Here is a 19,832-nt window from a genome sequence, read left to right as displayed (position 1 = left end):
CCTGATCTGTGTTCATGTGGCTGGATGAGAACTGGAAATAAATGTCCTTGATGCAGCCACACAGCTGCACTGAGGTTAGACAGAATGCGGAAAACAGTGTAGCTCCCACACACCACTGTCTGCGCTGCCAAAAAAACAAGTAATTTCAGCACAGTGCATTACGACTTAATGTGAGATGAAATTACTTGCACTTAAGAAGGGGGTTTTCGCATTGTGCTCTTAGCCAACATACAACAAACAGTATGTGTGAGCTCTACAAGTCAGACTGCAGCGATGAGACTCTGTAGGCAACATCGGAAAACCTCTAAAAGCAGATGCAGTTAGTTATTCAACTGAAATTGAACCACATGGGCTTGCATAGACATGACGCTGCCAAATCTGCAGAAAGATTGATAAGCAGAGATTTTTGCTTTTATCTGCCATGAATATAGGCTGTGCATTTAATTATATATTATTACCAGACGGTATCGTTGTGGCCTATGTATGCTTCCGTCTTTCAGAGAGTCACTGCTCTCAATATCACTTGAGATATTTTATGTTTACCTTGCTTGCTACAACCAAATTTCCTCCTGGGGATGAATACAGTATCTATCTGTCTGTCTGTCTGTCTGTCTGTCTGTCTGTCCGTCTGTCTGTCCGTCTATCTATCTATATGTCTGTCTGTCTGTCTGTCCGTCCGTCCGTCCATCTATCTATCTATCTGTCTGTCTGTCTGTCTGTCTGTCTATCTATCTGTCTGTATGTCTGTCTCTCTGTCTGTCCGTCTGTCCATCTATCTATCTATCTGTCTGTCTGTCTGTCTGTCTATCTATCTGTCTGTCTGTCTGTCTGTCTGTCTGTCTGTCTGTCTGTCTGTCTATCTATCTGTCTGTCTGTATGTCTGTCTGTCTGTCTGTCTATCTATCTATCTATCTATCTATCTGTCTGTCTGTCTGTCCGTCCGTCCATCTATCTGTCTGTCTGTCTGTCTGTCTGTCTGTCTATCTGTCTATCTGTCTGTATGTCTGTCCGTCTATCTATCTATCTGTCTGTCTGTCTGTCTGTCTGTCTGTCTATCTATCTATCTATCTGTCTGTCTGTCTGTCTTTCTATCTGTCTATCTATCTATCTATCTGTCTGTCTGTATGTCTGTCTGTCTATCTATCTATCTATCTATCTATACTTTAAGTAATCTGCCAACAGGTAATAGTGGATGGTTTTCAATTCAGAAAACCTTCAAGGCAAGATCTATCAAGCCATTGTTTTCCACAAAGCTTCATCTAATCTAATTTTACATTTGATGGATGTGTTTTCTGATGTTGCCGTGTCAAGGGGTGCAGGGTTGGCTTCTATTACCCCAGGCGAAGCGCTTTGACACGCCACTCTAGTGAACTCTTTGCTATGGACATTTACCTCTGGAGCAAAGGTAGCAACGTTCTGGCGTTTACTAGAGTCCGGAAGAAACTGAGGTCTGCAGCACGTTCTGCGGTTGATCAGAAAGTGAGCAAAAAATGTCTCTGTGCCCGTCTGTGCATGTATATTATACTTTGAGCAAGAACACTAACATGATGAGGTTTTTGACTTTGATGTTTAAGAAGAATTAAAATTAAGAATGCGTGACATTTTGTCATGCTGGCTCATTGACAACCTACATTCTTATAGATGCACATTAAAAGGCATCACATTTTGACACTACTATATTTATGGGGAAATCCTACATGACTTATCTTGTTGGCCCCTCAAGAAACAATTATTTATCAGTGCACCACTACAGTCATTCAGTCATTTGTCATGCCGATTACTTAAATGCTAGTTGTTCAGACCCATTTCTCTGTCAGCTCCAATAGAATTGGACATGCTTGTGTTTGCAGCTGATTGCATGAACAAGCATCATTAGTTAGTGAGATAAAGTTAGGGTTTTAGTAACTCTTTTGCCATTTGACGGTGTTGTTACATGCAGCTGACTTTGTGCAAATCAACAACCACAAAGCACCTAAATTCAGCCGCCTACTTGTTGCCATCAAACTAACTATAAGCTCGTATTCTGAGAGTGTGCATGCGACACACTGCAAATTAAAGGGCACACAATATCACATGCAGACCAAACACAATAACAGACTCTACTAAACTGTGCCAACTTGTGAATGAGTCATTGGAAAGGCACAAGACGCAACTACACTATTAGGTAATAACAGGAAATTAATGCAATCTCTCTACACCCAGCATGCACGTATGACACGAAGACAGTCCGACAGAGTGACAGAAGAGGAAATTGACATACGGTAGAAACTGGCCATAACGTAGGTTTGACAGCGATCACCAGTAAAGTCATTTGGACACCTGATGGAAAGAAACAAAGCCACAAAAAGAGAGGGAGGAGCAGGGTGGTGGGTGAGTGAGAAAGAGATAGAAGACAGAAAGAGAGAGAAGGCAAGGGTGGAGTGAAAAGGAGAGTATGCGTAAGAAAACGTGAAGAGGGAGGGAGAGAGGGAGGGAGAGAGAGAGAGAGAGAATTAGAACAATAGCACCACTAAAGACAGCAGAACCAGAGTGTTCCCATGGATGACACCACCGCGTACACGGTGTCGTGCACAGCTCATTGCGTGTTGACCTGAGAAGGAGAAAGAGGAGGAGAAAGAGGAAGAGAACTGGGGGGCGAGGGGAGGCAGCAGGAGTCCACAGAGGTAATCCAGTGACAACTGTGTCTCTGTTCTCAGCTGCTCATATCAAGTGGACATACTTTTATAAGGATTGGGCATATACGACCGCAGTGGCTCAGTCTGTAAGCATCGTGGGCCGAAGTATCCATCCGGACATCTGGGAAGGAGCAGACAAGTGTTATGAAAAGGGAAAACACAGGAAGTGATGTGCACTGTAAATATTCTGGGTTTAAATCCTTTCAAACACTGTGGGTCAGTGGTTAGCAGGTCCGTCTTTCAATCATGGGGTTGGCGGTTCCATCCCCGTCCTAGTTGAGGTGTCCTTGAGCAAGACACTTAACCCTGAATTGTTCCCTGTAGCTGTTCTACAGTGTATGAATGTAACATGATTTTAAGTCGCTTTGGATAAAAGCGTCAGCTAAATTACATAAAGTTTAAGGTCATAGTGAAGCCATATGCATGCAGCAAGAAACTGGGATTGTCACTTCCAAAGATGATCCAACTTTAGTGACAAGATCATATTTCAATAAAAAATAAATGAATAATTATTATCAACGCTAATTGACTAAATATAAGGTAAGACACTTAACAACCAATACACTTTTTCACTGTTTCTTTTTTAAATGAAAAGAAAAACAATATAAACAAAAACTGCGACCCACAGTATACTAGAATATAATATTAAAATATATAGAAAAAATGATCTGTAAAAATAAAAAAGTAAATAAAAGGCATGTTTACAAAGGATTATATGAAAAGCAATATATAGAGTTTAGTCTGTATTTTGGGGGATGAGAGAAAAAATCATTAGTATAAATGAATAAATAAGTTCAGGGTATCTGTAAATTAGCAATCCACTGCTTTATGATTAATAACTCAAATCTAGGAAACCGAAAATGGGGTAATATGCTTTCCTCTGCTGGTGCCTGTCGAGAGCCTGGTATGTGTTCATAACCTCCAAATGTGACAAAGGAAAAGTGGTCAAATCAAGAAGAAATAAAATCCTGAATTTCCATTTCTCAAACAGCAATTTCATTGAGGAGATCTCTTTAAAGCAGACACATGGCGGGACAACTCTCTTTAAATCTGGTTTGAGATATAAATCAGTCAAGAAACATTTTCTGACCTGTAGTTTGTATATATTGTTGTTACTGTATACAGACTACTGTATCAGCAGCATCAAGTGCATTGAGCCAAACCATATTTCCTCATTATAATCCCATTAGGATGAGTAGTTGGTCTTTTAGGGGAACCGACATTCCACTCACATTCACAACTAGACCACCAGTCCAACAAAGGTCATTGCTCGTGATTTACTGGTTTCACACAACGCCTCCCAGGAGCACCATAACATTCAGCATTAAATTACTCATCCTGAGCGATGGTGTTTAACTGGTGGGATAGCACCACCTAGACCAAGGAAACTTGGCTGAAAGATGAAAGAAATAAACTGTCACTGCATCATTTAAAAATCAGATGAGCGTGCAAATGCTCGTAGTGGTGCAGCTGCAAACTCTATTACCACTCTTTTATCTTTAGTTTAAAATAAATCACTTTCATTATTTATTATACTTTGATCAAGAAATAAACATTTAGGAGAAAAAACCTGAAGGTTTTACCATGTGTTAGGAGACATACAGCAGGACCTATACTTATATTCTACATATGTATATACAGCAGACTTACACAATCCATTGCTCTCTCAAGTCCCAGAGAGTTCATTTGTTAAAAGTTCCAATGCACCTTGTTCATGATTCTGCTTTTTTTTTTTCTTGTTTTTCTGAAGAAATAATTTCCTTTTATTAGAAAAATCTAAACACTAAACGTGTTTAACTTACTATTTTACTTACCCCGTACTATTGTCACACCATAAAGACCCATATAGATACTATGTTAGAAATATGATACTAAAAAAGATCTAACTAAATGTGAGGACACTAACATACATTTTTACGCTTATTAATTCTGTGAATCATTTTGTGAATATTTTTTTTATGATATATTCAAATGAGGCTAAATTCCTTTTTTACAAGTCATTAACAGGATGGAAATCATCAGAAAAAAATGTGTTTACTTTCATGAGCTACTTACTTTGGGTCGTGTATTAACCTGACGTCTCCATAAAACATAATTTATACTTCAAAGTGAAGGAGCAGGGCATTAAAGTAGGGCTAGCTGTCTGCAGGACTTGTTTAGCCAGTGAGTAATACCCACTGAAGCTTGGCCTGTATTGAATGAGATGGCTGAGGGGCAACAAATCCCTGCAGGCCTTCACTGCATTATCCAACTTTTCTGGACCCATGCCCCGGTCGTGAGTTAATTAGCTGCAGCAATTGAGTTATTGCTGCTTCCAATTTGTACACAGCGTATTGAACGGCTGTTGCAGCCATGTCCTCATTGCTTGTCGAGCATTCTTCCTTGAGCCAACTGGGCACAGAAGCCTCGCCAATGTTTCAGTTCTATATGAAACCAGCCAGAGGACTTATGCGATCATGACATATGGTGGAGAAGAACATGCAACATCATCTTTGACAACCATAATGAGAGATAATCTGCATATTGTGTGTTATAAGTACACTATTACATTGGTTTTATTGCATTATTAAGGCAGCAACTATAACATCCTTTTCATTAGTAATTCATTTGACAATTATTATCTGGATTAATTGATGTCTTTTGGTCTGTAAATTACAATTACCAAAAGCACAAGTTGACATATTCAAATAGATTTTTTTGTTCGATCTATAGTCAGAAATATTCAGTTTAATATGATGGAAGACGAAGGAAAACAGCCAATATTCACATTTGAGAAGCTGGAAACAAGTTAATGTTTGGAACTTTTGTTTTTAAAATGACTTATATAATCAATGCATCTCTACACATGTTTCTCAGTGTTCTGATAAATAGAAAGAAAACGGTTGATTTTGAACTCCTCCTGAAGATTGCGTAAAATAATGTCTCTTCACCTCGAGTCTAATGCAAACTCAAATGTAAATCTTAAAGTTAAAAAAAGAGATAATGTCAACCTGTTTTCCTCCTGAAAAGCAGAGATACATGTTGCTGCAGTGCACTTTACACACGGGTCTTGATCCCTTCTGCCAAGAACCTCAAATGTAAGCAATGATTCTATTTACCTCACTGGGGGCCTCTAACAGGCATAAATATTTGCTCTCCACTAAACCAGTGACTCATGACATTTTGAAAAGGCTTTTCATGGCCAGCCCTCCTGTACACTAAACATGACTTAAAAGGATGAGCACACCGCCGCCTCACTCCATTATTAGTGTTAAAATACACAACAGGTGGGTAGTTAGGCAGACTGGCAGCATTTTCCTGTGATGTGTTGCTGCTGCTGCTGAAAAGAAAGAAGAACGGAAATCAAGTGCTATCAGGAAAATAAACAGGAGGATCAAATAAATGAGTAGTTAGGAATATTACTAGAGTAAAAATAGTCATGAAGGGAGTTCTCATTAAGACTGTGACACAAGGGAAGAAAGGTTGACAATGAAAGTTACATTATCGAGATGAATAAAAAAAGCAAATGAAGGTAACTCACTTGCAGGAGATCTGATTTATACCATGTATGAAGTAACAGTCGCCACCATTCACACAGTAGGCCTTGTCTGTGTCGTTGCATCTACTGGCGTGGCCCGAGCCTGGAGATGGCGTTGTGGTTACTGAGAAAAAACACAGAGAAAAAACACATTTGTTTTGCAAATTTGACTCTCTGTCTTGATGATGCTGATTTAGGGAAGAAATACGGCAGCATCATGATACATGATCACACACAGGATTTTCATTTAATATGAACCTGCTTGTTATTTTTATCAGTAGTCTTGCATTTCCACAAGTATTCCCAGCTTTACTCATATTATACACTTGTCTTTCCACAAGAACTCTTCGTTTTACATCCACAAATGTGATTGTGCCTCTAAGCAGTGTTGACACTATCTCAAGAAGTTCTATGAGGAAAGATAAATATTTCCCTGACATCGCGTAGAAGTTGTTTACACGTTGACTCAGGTCCTCGGAATGGCCCTAAATGTCATGTATCTGCACTTAATCCTCCCGCCTGAATAGATATAATATGTTTGGGATGAAGTCTGCTTATCGGGACCAAAGCAGGGACATCTGAAGGAAGGGGAGTGCTGACAGAGGTACACAGTGGCAGGATTGGGCTTGAGGAGGGAGGAGTGTGCCAGACGTCGACACATGATTGAAACGCGCGCTATTGGCACCTTCGCAGCATGTGTTGGTAACAATAAAGCAGATTGGAAGACCGTCACAATTACATCAGTTGTGTTGTGACAAGACAGTTGCAAGAAAATTTTACTCAGCTGGGCCGTTGGCTCCGAATAGATTTCACAACTCCCATTTGTTACATGGTTGAAGATTGTGATTTATAACTGAGCTTTTATAACTGAGCTTTTGTTATTGGAGTTAAAAAGGTATTATATGTGTAATGATACAAGTAAGTCATAGGCTGTCATGTTATTCTTTGCTAAAGTTTCCTAAAGATGTTTTAATGTGTTCAACATAACACAGCACTCATCCAGTCACCTCAAAAAATGTTCCGAAAACATTTCCAAGTCTACCAGTTAATCAGAACTACCTCATCGTCACACCTGACCTCTCACTCGTTGTGCTGGCATGTAAAACGCCTCATAAAAAAAGATCAGTCAAAGCAGTCGGGAGGAAGGAACCTGAAAACATTGTAAAATCCTCCTACGCTCAAAATAGAAGCCTTGAGCAGTCTCCAACTGTAAAACACGCTACACAAAAGGCAGCGAAACAAGCTGAGTGGATCTCTATCTGGGGCAGTGGCCCGTCCCAGAATGCACTGGTGGAAGGGAGGGGAGCGTCCTGGACACATCATCAGTCCTCTGCAGGGGCGTCCTAACACGTAGACAATCGTGCTCACACATCATCTCCAGTCCACCTGGCGTACATGTGGGTGGACTGTGGGTGAAAAACAGACGACCCGGAGAAAACCCACACAGGGAGGTGGAGAACATGTCAACTTCACACGGAGAGGATCAAGGCTGATGTTTGAACCCTGGACAAGTTTATTTGGCTACTGGTCACACCAAATCTGTTTCGCTGTACTGACTGTTTTACTGGTTCTCATCATTTATTTTGTCAAAAAGATAACTTCTATGATCTGGTTCTTTTTGAGAATGCATTTTAGTTTTGGTGATTGATACTGTGACTGCAAGGCTATATGCTTTTGCTCTTTGACCTTCAAATATATTCTTATCAACCACAACCTACTTTTGTCTGTTTTAAGGTCACAGATTCCTTTTCACACAGCGGTTCCATGGGCATATTCAAATTTAAATATTCAGCAGGCCACCCACTGTACACCGTTGGCCAGATTTGTATGACATTTTGGATTAGAAAGATCCAGAACCAGACAAAGGTACAATACTTTCAGATAATTCAATGTCCAGGCAAAGACATTGGTGGAGCTCAGTGGTTTAAAAAATGCATTTGTGGTGACATTGTCTTCACTTAATTTTGCAAAACAATCTGATCACTCTCCATAACTGTAAATAAATAAACATCAATATATGTAAGATATATATCTCCAGAAATATTAATAATTGCTTCTAGTTGTTTTGGTTGGCACGTAAACCCAATACAAACAATCTGTTTGCATGCAGTCACCAACTGAAATCCAATCCTTTGACACAGAAAGTGTCAACATGCTTTTCTTCTCTCCTCCTTTTCTCTGCCATCCTCCCTTCTTTCCTTTGTTTCCTGCAATTACTTCCCCATAGCAGACACACTGTTGTAACACAGAGGAGTGAGGAACAGTTCTGTTTGCAGGATGTCTGTGAGCACAAAATCCCAGAACACTTGAAAGCAACAGAAACTATCAACCACTAGAGCTGCAACGATTTAGATTATTACGTGTAAAGGTTGAAGTTTGGCTTCTTTGATTGAGGCCAAAGTGAGCGAACTGCAACTAAACTGATGCAGAGATCCTCTATAAATCACACTGGTGCACCCTCTTCAGGTTTTATAATAAACCTGTAAAACTTGACAATAGTATGTAAAAACCTGCTGAGCAGCTGTAAAATGTTGACGTCCCTGAGATGCCATGGACTTTCTGTACAAGCGTCAGCTACTGCAGCCTTCATCATAAATACTGTCACTATTCGGTTGGCGCCAACAACCCATCAGGTCAAGATGAACTTCATGAGTTAGCAGGTCATTAAAAAAAAAAAAGATAAACATGTGATTGTGTTTCCATGAAATGTAGCAGCAACCAATCAATTAGTTTGTTGGCATTTCTGTCATGAGATAAATAAATGTGGCCTGGAATATGTTTTCATTTAGAAAAATGAAAACATATTTGTTTCTCAACAATATCCGTTTGAAGTAACTTAAGCATTACATTTATGTTCATGTTTAGACACTCACAGTCTTTGGTTAAGGTTAGGAACAAAATTGTGATCTTGGTTAAATAAAAAATGTAAATAATACAATTTGGTGACGTGTTTATTCTAACTTTGAAACCAAATCCAGAAGCTTTCCCTAAATGTAACCAAAGTGTCTTTGTTTCCCTGAACTTAACCACATTATGGAATCTTAGATTTGTATGTTGTCTATTGCTGATTAGATTATGCACTATCCTCCTGGAGTCTGGCATATATGATGATCTGTTCCAACAACAAGTAACAAGTAAGCAAAAACAAAGAATAACATTCTGATTAACAATCGTTATTCAGAAACAATATTATTGTACAATAAATCAGAAGGCCATTTACTCACTGACAAACGACTGAAAAACTTTCTCATTCTCTCTTTCCCTTTAGATATTTTAACGTAAAAAGGCAGTCCACCATCTAACAACAGACAAACAGCAAGAGTTGTGGTGACCCTAAATGTTTTCGGGCCCCTGGACTCGAGTCTAATTGCACTTTAACGTGACAAACCACAACCACCACAGAAATCGCCGGTAGTCACTTATTAGAAAACCCATACAAGGAAAGGTACACGCAGACCTTGTACCCAGTGATAATACACAAGCTGGGATTTCTGAGGTGATCTGGCTCAGTGTTTACTCAGGCTGCACCACATGTTTACTTCAGATTAAAACTAATGACAAGGCCTTCAAATGTATTAACAGGGTTAAGGATACAAATACAAACAACAGAGGAGCATCTCATGTAGGGGCGTACGGTGTGAATGAAAAACACTATTTAAGTTATTGTACAGTGTGGCTCACAAGAGGACTTTTGGCGAGCCTTTATGAAAATACATTTCCTCAATAACTGAAACCGTCTCCAACTAAATATAACAAATCTGCAATTTGACAACAATGTTAAGCTCTGAAACAACTGTTATCAACTGTTTGGTTTTCAACATATCGCGTTGTTTGGACCACTGTAAGGTTACATATACATTCCATGATCACTGCAACCTCTGACAGTGTATGTCTTTTCTCAATCTGTGTTTGACTGTTTGTGCTCTGTATTATTTGGTTTTATCCAAAGCAAGTTATTGTATGTGAACAGCGTTGGACTCATTTGTGATCATTAAGTGGGGCTGCTGTGAACAGACCACAGCAATTCATATCACATGTGTAGTGAATCATCATCGTGTAGAGCAGCTGTTCAGCCGGGTTAATGTGGCAGTGATTCCAGCATGTGTCAAACAAAGACAGTACATTGCACTGTCATGCATCAGTTATATATATTGGTTTCACTCCCCCCCCCACCCCCCCACACACACACTGTGTAATTCAAACAATTTATTTCACGAACCAATCAAGACACGTATTCTGTCTGTCCTTCATCTCTTTGTTCCACCTGCTCCAGTTAGTCCTGTCAACTGAAAGATTGTTTCCTCTAAATAGTGTTTTGAAGTGGTAATTGAGGGAAGGACAACAGTGGGCAGCACCGTTAACTAAAATAGCTTTGTCTTATTCGGAAATGAGCTGTTTAGTTCTATGTCCCCTTTAGTGTTTTTTATGGTTGTCAGCCTCTTTCCGCAGACAGCACTTTTATGTGCATCCCCAAGAGGCGAGGCGGTAATGCTGAGGCTAAAGACGGTTGATTAAAGAGAGACCATAGCCTGATCATAGCAATCTCTGTGTTGCATGCTCATCTTGCATTGCGGTGCGAATGCGTTCTATCACTGCATCATTTGAGTCATCGCCAGAATGATACCAAGCTCCATTAAAGTCTTTACATGTAACAGAGAAAAAAACATAAATATCATGCGGCACAATCCCCCACATCACAAAGGAGTTAAGTTGTTTTCGTCAAGGTTGACTGCTTTCCTGGCTAGATGTCGGACACAAATTCCTTTAACCCATGGAGGAGATCAGCGGCTCTGCGAAACAGAGTTTGTTTATCTGCACTTATGTGACCAGGGATTAGTTAAGTTTGCTTAGTTTTCTAACCCTGGGTTTCAACTTTCCTCTGCCCTGTAGCCCTGGGGCTGAATCTGAGTTGGAGTTGAAGAGGGGTTTCCTCTCGGTTAGTGAAAGACACAGTGTTTAGCCATCAGGCCTTGCCGCTGACTTTGATTAATCCTTCATGGCCCAAGAACTGAAAAGAAAAGCTGGGGGTGCAGGCAGGACCATCTGGAAACCTTCATAAACATGCCTGTCTTTCCACGCTCTCCAAAGGATTCTAGGAAAATCATAAAAATGAAAAGAGAGGGGTCCCTATAGCACCGTTTTTCTTCCTGTTGAGGCACCCGTGCATATGCAGCAAACAGAAAAGTGCTCACACTGAATCCCAGCCTGGCACTGCACCTCCCAAACCAGACGCTGAATTGGATAATGAAGTACATTTTCAATTGGCTGTCTATGGTGCAAAGTTATACACATGTGCCTCTAATTTATGACAAATGTTGCTAATTTACCTCTGGTCGGCTTAATCTTTTCCACTTCTGCGCTGCAATTGAACAGAAAGCCATCTCAAAACATGAGCCAGAATTTGATTCTGCGCAGGAAGAAAGCCAAGACCAGTTATTCAATCAGCGGTTCCATCTGGACTTTGTTACGGCTTTGTGTTTTCATTCTTAAAAGCAATGCTATCAGGATAAAATGTATAAATTATGGAGCTTATTTGAGAGTGTGTCAGTGAGAGAGAACAGTGTGCAGACCAGGTCTGTCTCAGCCAACACTACAATTCTGCAGTGAAGCAAGGAAGATTAAAGGACACGAAGGTCCAAAAACTCAAATCTATATCTCCCATTAAAATCTTGAAAATATTTTTTTTAAATATATATATAGTATATATATATATATATAAAACTGGGCAGTAGAGTGTCAACAGGTGGCAACATACAGCAAAACCACACAGGGGCTTTAACTCTTTCTTTCACCGTGTAATATACATCAACACAAATCAAACATAAAAATAAAAATCTGTCAGATGGGAAAGTGATGAATGTCTTAAGTACTCAACCTTCAGGAGACGCATAAAGAGGACGATTTCTGTAATGGCTCTGCCACCCAGATATGCAGAGCTATTACAGATACAAGTCAGTTTTATGATGCAGAACAAAGTTGGGAGCCCCCCTCCACTAACCTCCCGACACTTGGCAGAGAATGTCTGACATGTCTCCTGTTACAGCTGGGTCCAAGATCTTTTATCTCTGTACTAGAGGCTAATTCATATTGCATTCATCCTTGCTACACTTGGACTGCATTATGGCCAAGTCTCCAATCTGACAAGAATCTCTATCCAGGATGGAATGAATTAATAAGATAAAAAGGTAACAAAAAAGCACAAAAGAACAACATGTGTGTGGTTCTTGTTCAATATGAAGTTGTTGACAGATGGTCTGATGTGGTGAAAGAGGATGTGCACTGAGGGTTAAGATCAAGCTTGCATAAAAGAGGTATTATAGTTCTATAGAAAGTGGAGAAATTGCACCAATAACAAAGAAGATACATGCCTGGACCTTGTTTGCAGACATTGCATGTGCTGCAAGTTTCTATGTATGAAAGATTGATACTTTATTATAATGCAACACATTCATTTTCAGATTTAGCATGGCAACATATTTTGACAGGAGCTCAAGTCCAGACAAATGTAGCAGCAATCAAAGAAAAAAACAGAAACCAAAAAGAAGGAAGTAAAACAAAACAAGAGATGGATACAGGAGTAATGAAGGGAAGAGGTGGGTTGAGAAAGGAGGTTTGTCGACAGGATCTTAAGTTGGAAAATATATTTCAGCTTGCCAAAGCCAACAAGAAACATGCACGGACCTACTTCCACACATACACTATACTGTCGGCACACCCAATCAATGGCGACATCCAGCATCTGTGTCTTCCAGCATGTTGTACAGAGTTTAAAAGGAGCAAGAAAGATTTCATACAAATACCCAAAGAGGAATTAAATTACTATTTACTTGAGGTAGGACTCACAAAAGAACCCATTATGAACGAAAGCACACTTAATGCTTTTTTTTTCAATAGAAAATTATCGACAATTCAAACACCTTCAATATGAAACAGGAATGTTTAGAAATGAACAAAATGGAGCCTGCCAGGAACATTAATCTACCACCCACTCTTCATCTAGACTGCCACTGCCACAACCAGTGTGTCTTCTTTTATATTCTTGTCTCCTATTACAATTTTTCAGTCACATAGCTGATATGCCTGGTCTTGCCTGCCTCAATTGTCTCAGCACTGAAGTGAAATCAAAGAGCAGCCCAGTGTGTGATTGCACAACAGCTGCGAATGCATGTCAAAGAAGCAAAGTGCACTTAGGAAAAGGCAGGGTATGGTGCGGTTGCACAAACGGGTGCTGGTATGGCCGCTGGCGTGGCGGCCACCAGAATGTGTACAGTTGGCAACAAAGTGACACATGGTGTTTCCCAGACAGGGCGGCTCCTTTCAAAAGCAGCTCAGGCTCAGCGTTATGCTACCGCACTTCTTTGTTTTTCAGTCTATGGATGCCTGTTGCTTTTTCCCACTCTGACCTGAGAAACTATTGTTTACTGCATCCTTGTGCGTGCATCTTTGCATCTTTCTCTGGCTACTGCCGTCACAGATGAGCAGCACAAAGTGAGAAGGAGCAAGATGACAACTCTGCAGAAAACCTTCAAAGGCACCTTCAAGCAGGGACATATGCTTAGAAATTAATCACAAACAACATGCATGCAATTACCAAAGAATCAACTCACAAGATCACTCCGGTGAAAGAGAAAATTCCTCATATGTGTACAGTACATATGGTCATCCACTATATGAGCAAGTGAACCTAGTGCCATATTTTGTTCAAACTCTGTAGATAAATATAGAATATTCTGAAAAAAGACACTCTTCTGTTCTGCCAGCTTCACCTGTTGGAGTAATATACTGAAGCAAGATGTTGCTCATCTGAAGCAAGTCAGGGATCAACAGCAGATGTCCACCACTGTTTAATCTGGAGAAAATTTAATATTTGGGGCATAAGGATTTATCATGGGGGATGTACACGTGTCAAACAGTGACTAAAGCCTCGTCTGACTAATTTAAGATTAGATTAAAAAAAAGATATATTTTCATGAAGCCAGCGTGATTTAACTGTAAACTGTAAACTGTAAATTTCACTGAAACGTTTCAAGTTTTGTAAATAATATCCTTTATCTAAATTTGATGGTGGATGTTACTAATTACTCCATTACATTTTAGAGTGAAATATTGTTCTTTTGTACTTGATTAAAAACTGTTGATAACATTAGTTACTAGCAGGCGGCGTGCGGTTCTGCATAGTGAAGACAATACGAAAGTGCCCATAAAAACGTATTATTATTCTTTCTAATGGTCAGCAGGGGGTGACTCCTCTGGTTGTAAAAAAGTCTAAAAGAACATGACCCGACTTCTCACTTGATTTATTACCTCAGAAAACATTGTGATAAAGTGTCAAGTCTTTAATACAGCATGATGTTCATTTTGTAAATTATGATCCAATTTATAGAAAAATGGACCATGAAGCAGGATGTGCTTTAGGGCGTGGCTACCTTGTAATTGACACGTCACTACAGCAGCGGTTTCAGTTTTTTCTCCTTTGAACTTTAAGCTTTTCACAGTATGTTTTCAGTTAATAAAAATGCCTTATTTTATAGTTTGTATGTCAACCCTCTAGTGTCACTTCTGGTTGGAAAGATGGCCAGTTGCAACTTTAAAAGTGATTCTTACACATAATGCAATAAAATCTATAATCCAATATTATATTTTGATGCTAATACTTTTGTACTTTTACTTAAGTCACATTCTTAAATCGGGACTTTAACTTTAGTTTTAATGAGCGGGACAGACAAAGAAATCACCTACAGAAACAACCATATATTAATATTACAGTATATTAGTTTTGCAAAATTATTCTTCATATTTCATCACTTTAAAAGGACAAAACCTGAAGCATCCACAGCTTTTCTTTGCCCTTCATCTTCAACAGCTGGCCCTCACTTCTGGTACCAGATACAGAAGACATATACCACAGCTCCATATTTGGGTCTTGTGCTCACAGTTACAGTAGTGGCCAGCTGCTCCTAAAGGTTTTCCCTCTGCTGTTCCCCAAAAGCCAGAAAGCACACTTGTATGTGTGTGCCACGGCCCTCCTTCACTCATATACACACACACCACCCACACTCGCTGTACGTCCGGAAAATAGGCCAATGGAGCCCGGCTGTTTTGTTAGGCAGCCACTCTCTGTATACTAAAGGATGAGTTCCCTGTGAGTGTACCTGTGATTAAAGAGAGGCCTGTTCCATCCACAGTTCACACCTACACACTCAAAAGGAAATGGCCTCTACACTGTGCTGACGTACCCCATACAGAGTCCCCGGGAAAGGACTTACTCACCTCGACAGTAGTGTGACGAGTACAGTTACAACATCACTAACAAAAGGAAGCAGCGTGATGGAGTAATGGGAGGTTTAGGATGAGAGACAGCTGTGGTTACCAAACTATAGTACTACACTTCTGTGCTTTAAGCAATGGAATGTTAAGTATATGTTCCCCCTGTGCTCAAAGAAAACTTTGGAAAAGTTTGAAGACACACAGTATTGCTCATGTCCAATTCTGTAAGTACCGGTAATGGGAAGAGCAGGGTTCTTGTTTGATGTGGGTGAACAATAGTTATCAGTGAGCTGGCTTTTTTTCACTGGACCTCCAAGAAACTGTTCATTATTACTTACTAACCCAGTACAAGCAAGCCTTTATGATGCAATTGATATATTTTTTAGAATAAGTATTAACAAACACAGAAGTGCTTATTAGTTGTTTGGCAAGTCAAAACAGAATCCTGCACAGTCATCAACAGTTGGGGGTCAACATCGGGGAAAGACCACCAGGACAGCTGAGAGGGGCCTGAAAGGGAATCTTTGATAATGCTATTAAATGAAGTCTCAGATAAGTTGTGTCCCGGGCCCTGGAAGAGTTAACAAAGCCCTGCACACAGTAATACCTCATGTCACCTCCTGCTCACATCACTCAGCGTTTCAAGTGTAACAGCTGCTTCCTTCCACACACATAGCAATATCCTCACTCATTCACACTGAGGGCTTAGCTGTCCCACATAACACAGCTAGATTACTGGATATCCTACAAAGTGAGATGTGTTTTGATTTTCAATGACTTACTTGTTTTTGCAAAGACTTGATTGAGGACGTCCACTTATCGCTTCGGATGGACGAGATTAAATTGAATTAACAAAACAAGCGAAACATAATGAAGCTCTGAGAAGCATTTATTTTGATTTAAAATCTTTTACTGCTTTATTTTTCTCTGATTCTGACAATGATAGCATTTAGCAGCTTCTTCTTCTCAACCATATTACCATATATGTACAAAGCTAATAACTCATACCGTGCATAGCACTTGTCAAAAAGCAATAACATTACCGACTTATTAGGGGGCTGATTTATGTGTCATCAGTCAACCACCTAACATTACCTGTTTTCTGTGACAATACATTGATGTTGTTGGAGTTCTTAGTAAACTATGCTCATGTTGCATGAAAACTGAGCTGACATTTAAAGAAGGGTTCACAACATGTGGGATACAAAATGTCACCAAACACAAACCATACAGTTAATATACGCGTAGTCAAAACAAATGAGCCCCAGGCTTATAAAAAAAATACCTAGATGCCAAAAAAAGCAGCCAAAACAAGTACGTGTTTGTTTCCTTACACGTAAAACAGGCATGCAACAACCTTGTCCGATCAAGTTGGTTTCTATTCATCATGAATAACTATTTCCCCATAATATATAATTTCTTTGGATGGCAAGGTTCAAGTCCTCCTGCGTCCTGCGCTGTATGTAAACACTGAACCCGTTCGTGACAGCCCATGCCGTGCCCCGATGGCTCAGTGATAATGCACCATGCGTGCTTACGATGCTGTGGGTGTTCATCCGCTCATGAAGTAAACTCTTCCATCTCTAGATCTTCCCACTGCACAGGATGCTGCGCGCTAATACAGAAAGGCCGAGGCGATAAACAAAAACAAAGTGGCAGCGTGGGTGAAGTTACCATTTTGTGACGGCCTCAGAACTAAACACTATTGAGGATGAAAATCTAAACAAACTCTGACACGCTCCAGCTGCCGTGAGGTAAGACGTCATATCCGTTCGTGACATTTTACCTTGGAATGTATAAATAATTGATTGAGATTTAAATTGTTGGTTTTGTGTGGTCGTTGTTTAGCATTTGCTCAGATATCAAATGTAGACCTTTACGTCAAGGTTATTTTCAACTTCTTAATTTTGGTCAGCTGCAGTAAATATCATCAGGGTTTTTTCAAAACTTGTTAAGCTAGAGCAACATCATTTTAAATATATATATGTTATATGTATCTCTGGGAACATCTTTTCAGATTTATGAAAACCATGCAGAACTGAAGACATTGTGATACTGCAACTTGTTAAGATACTTTTTTAGTTTAGCTTCCAAATGCGAAAGTCGGGATCAATTCCTTCTTCCTTCCTTTCCAACCACAATGCTCATGCTAACAACAACTTGTTTTGTGCAATGCGTGTCTTTTAGATTACAACATACTATTTGTTCCACAGAGCATAAATTGGATCCTGATTTTGTGGTCAAACCCGCCAACTGTCAAGACCTGAGATTTTGGTGCAATCAGACCGCCATCGTAGAGGAATGCCTGTCCAGACCCCGGGACTGAAGATAATTTTGAAAAAGTGGGCATGACGAATAGCACAAGCGGCTTGATCCACAGAACCCCGACAAGCTGTTCTCCTGTGGCCTGTAAATACAGAACGCTTGGCAGATGTGAAAGGTCTATTCCTCTCATGGCTGCTGCTGCTTACCCACACCAATCAATAGAATTGATTGGCATAGATACTCCACATTCAGCCACGACCGCAACTAACTTCCTTCTGCGTCATTAGAAATTAGTTTATCTTGTCCCTTGCGTAGTAAGAGTGAGTGAGTTTTGTTTTTACTACGCAGACTAAATGGAGACATAGAAGGAGCGAAGGAAGTTGTTGTTTATCTAGTTCAAAGTCGTCCTTACTGTAATGCTTCACTTAGGTAGGACTGATATGACAAATTACTTAAAGAAACAAAAAAGGCAGTGGGAGTTTTTTGTCTGGTGTTTATTTGTGTTGAATCATGTCCTCTGTTAACATTAAATATAAATTAAAAAAACTACGTCTGTCCATTTCAAAGCTAAAAGCGTCAACAAGTCATAAGTCAGAGTGTCATCACATCGGTTAATACGTTTTCTCTTGTCGCCGACTACCTTCAGCAAGTATGAGGAATCAACCTGACCACAAACCATTAAACGTGATTTCACCGTTAATGACATGTGACAATTAGGTCGCTAAACGATTTAAACTCTACCAAAAATAATCACACTAGAAGCTGACTCGTTATTAACAACACAATACATCTTTTACTCAAGGATGTGTGAAGTGTAACACATCGGCTCAACAACTTAGCTTAATTTGTAAATAATGGTTATTGACTATTTGTTTTTGTTTGTTGTAATGGCCAATAGGTGAGTTTATTGCAAACTAAACGTGAACAATGTTCTGGTTTTTTATTACTTTCTGATGTTAATGGTCTAATTTTCATGCCACGTTGTTGCTGAGAACTATTGTTTTGTCCACTTGGTTATAAAGGTTGTGACATTTCGAGTTAGTTAAGCATTAGTTTTGTGATGAGGTGTGTGTGTGTGTGTGTGTGTGTGTGTTTGGCTTCAGGATGGGGAGTGAAAACATACATGTAAAGGTGTGTGCACATGTGTCTGTGTGTGTATATGTGTGCGTGTGTGTGTGTGTGCGTGTGTATGTGTGTGTGTGTGTGTGTGTGTGTGTGGACCTGCGTGCGTGCGTGCATGTGCAAAAATGTTGCTGGTGGGCCCCAGCATGACTGCTGAGGTTGGAGCAATCATATGTTCAGCTGTGATTTCCATCAACACATTCCTGGACGCTCACACACTCTCTCAGTGGAGCTGAGCACAGCACCCCCCAAGGATGTGACCTGCAGCCTGCAGACACATGGCTGCCTCACAAGCGCTTATCACAACACAGCAGCCTGTAGGATAATGGGAGGCCTTAATCTGAAGCCACGTGGAGCCAAGCTAACTTTGACTTGTGTTGCCCCTTCACAGTGGCCTTATAGAAAAGAGTCAATGATATACTATACCATTCTGCAGAAGGCCAGCAGGTCTTACCATGCCGGACTGATTACAGGGTAGAGGTCAGACCAAATGGACAACAAATGGTGCCTGGTCGTCTACACTGGGGGTTGGGTATAAGGCTGGAAACACCACTCTGGAAAAGGCAGCAATTGTTACAGAAATGGCCAAAAGGACATATGATATTCGAGACCACCAGGAAACACACAATCAACCACATGCTGTACACTCGCATGCATTCTGTCACAATGCCGAAGTTGGCGAAACACAACAATGAAAACGAGGTGAGGAAAGTCTTGTGGATTCAGAAAAGAATATAAAAAATTGCTCCACTGATTGATATCATGTTTCCAACCGTCTGTGCTGAATAATTGCACAGTAACTGGCACTGCCCGGCTGACAGTGTGCTTTTCTCTTCTCCTGGTCAAACAACAAAGACACCAGGTTCAATCAACGTTATTGGCCAACTGCATGGCTGGCATTACACCAAAATGTACTGCGTGCTTTAAAATGCACGAGGGGTTCACTTTGAGTATAGGTTCAGCCTTGAACACACTAGTTATGTTTT

General features: G+C 40.1%; 1 protein-coding gene across 2 annotated transcripts in view; it reads right to left on the bottom strand.

The window, feature by feature from the left end:
* The window catches only part of nrg2a (neuregulin 2a), a 48,523-nt gene that overhangs the window by 10,927 nt on the left and 17,764 nt on the right, over nt 1-19,832 (bottom strand). For both annotated transcript variants that reach the window (XM_034549722.1, XM_034549720.1), the window contains exons 4-5: nt 6,196-6,316; nt 2,720-2,796 (exon numbers count right to left, since the gene is read on the bottom strand). In XM_034549722.1, the coding sequence (XP_034405613.1) occupies nt 2,720-2,796; nt 6,196-6,316 (198 nt within the window). The remainder of the gene's footprint in view (nt 1-2,719; nt 2,797-6,195; nt 6,317-19,832) is intronic.

This window comes from Cyclopterus lumpus, chromosome 14 (genome assembly GCF_009769545.1).
Source record: "Cyclopterus lumpus isolate fCycLum1 chromosome 14, fCycLum1.pri, whole genome shotgun sequence".
NCBI classification, from domain to species: domain Eukaryota; kingdom Metazoa; phylum Chordata; class Actinopteri; order Perciformes; family Cyclopteridae; genus Cyclopterus; species Cyclopterus lumpus.
Note: the sequence above shows the minus strand (reverse complement) of the source record. Positions and strands in the feature narration are given on the sequence as shown.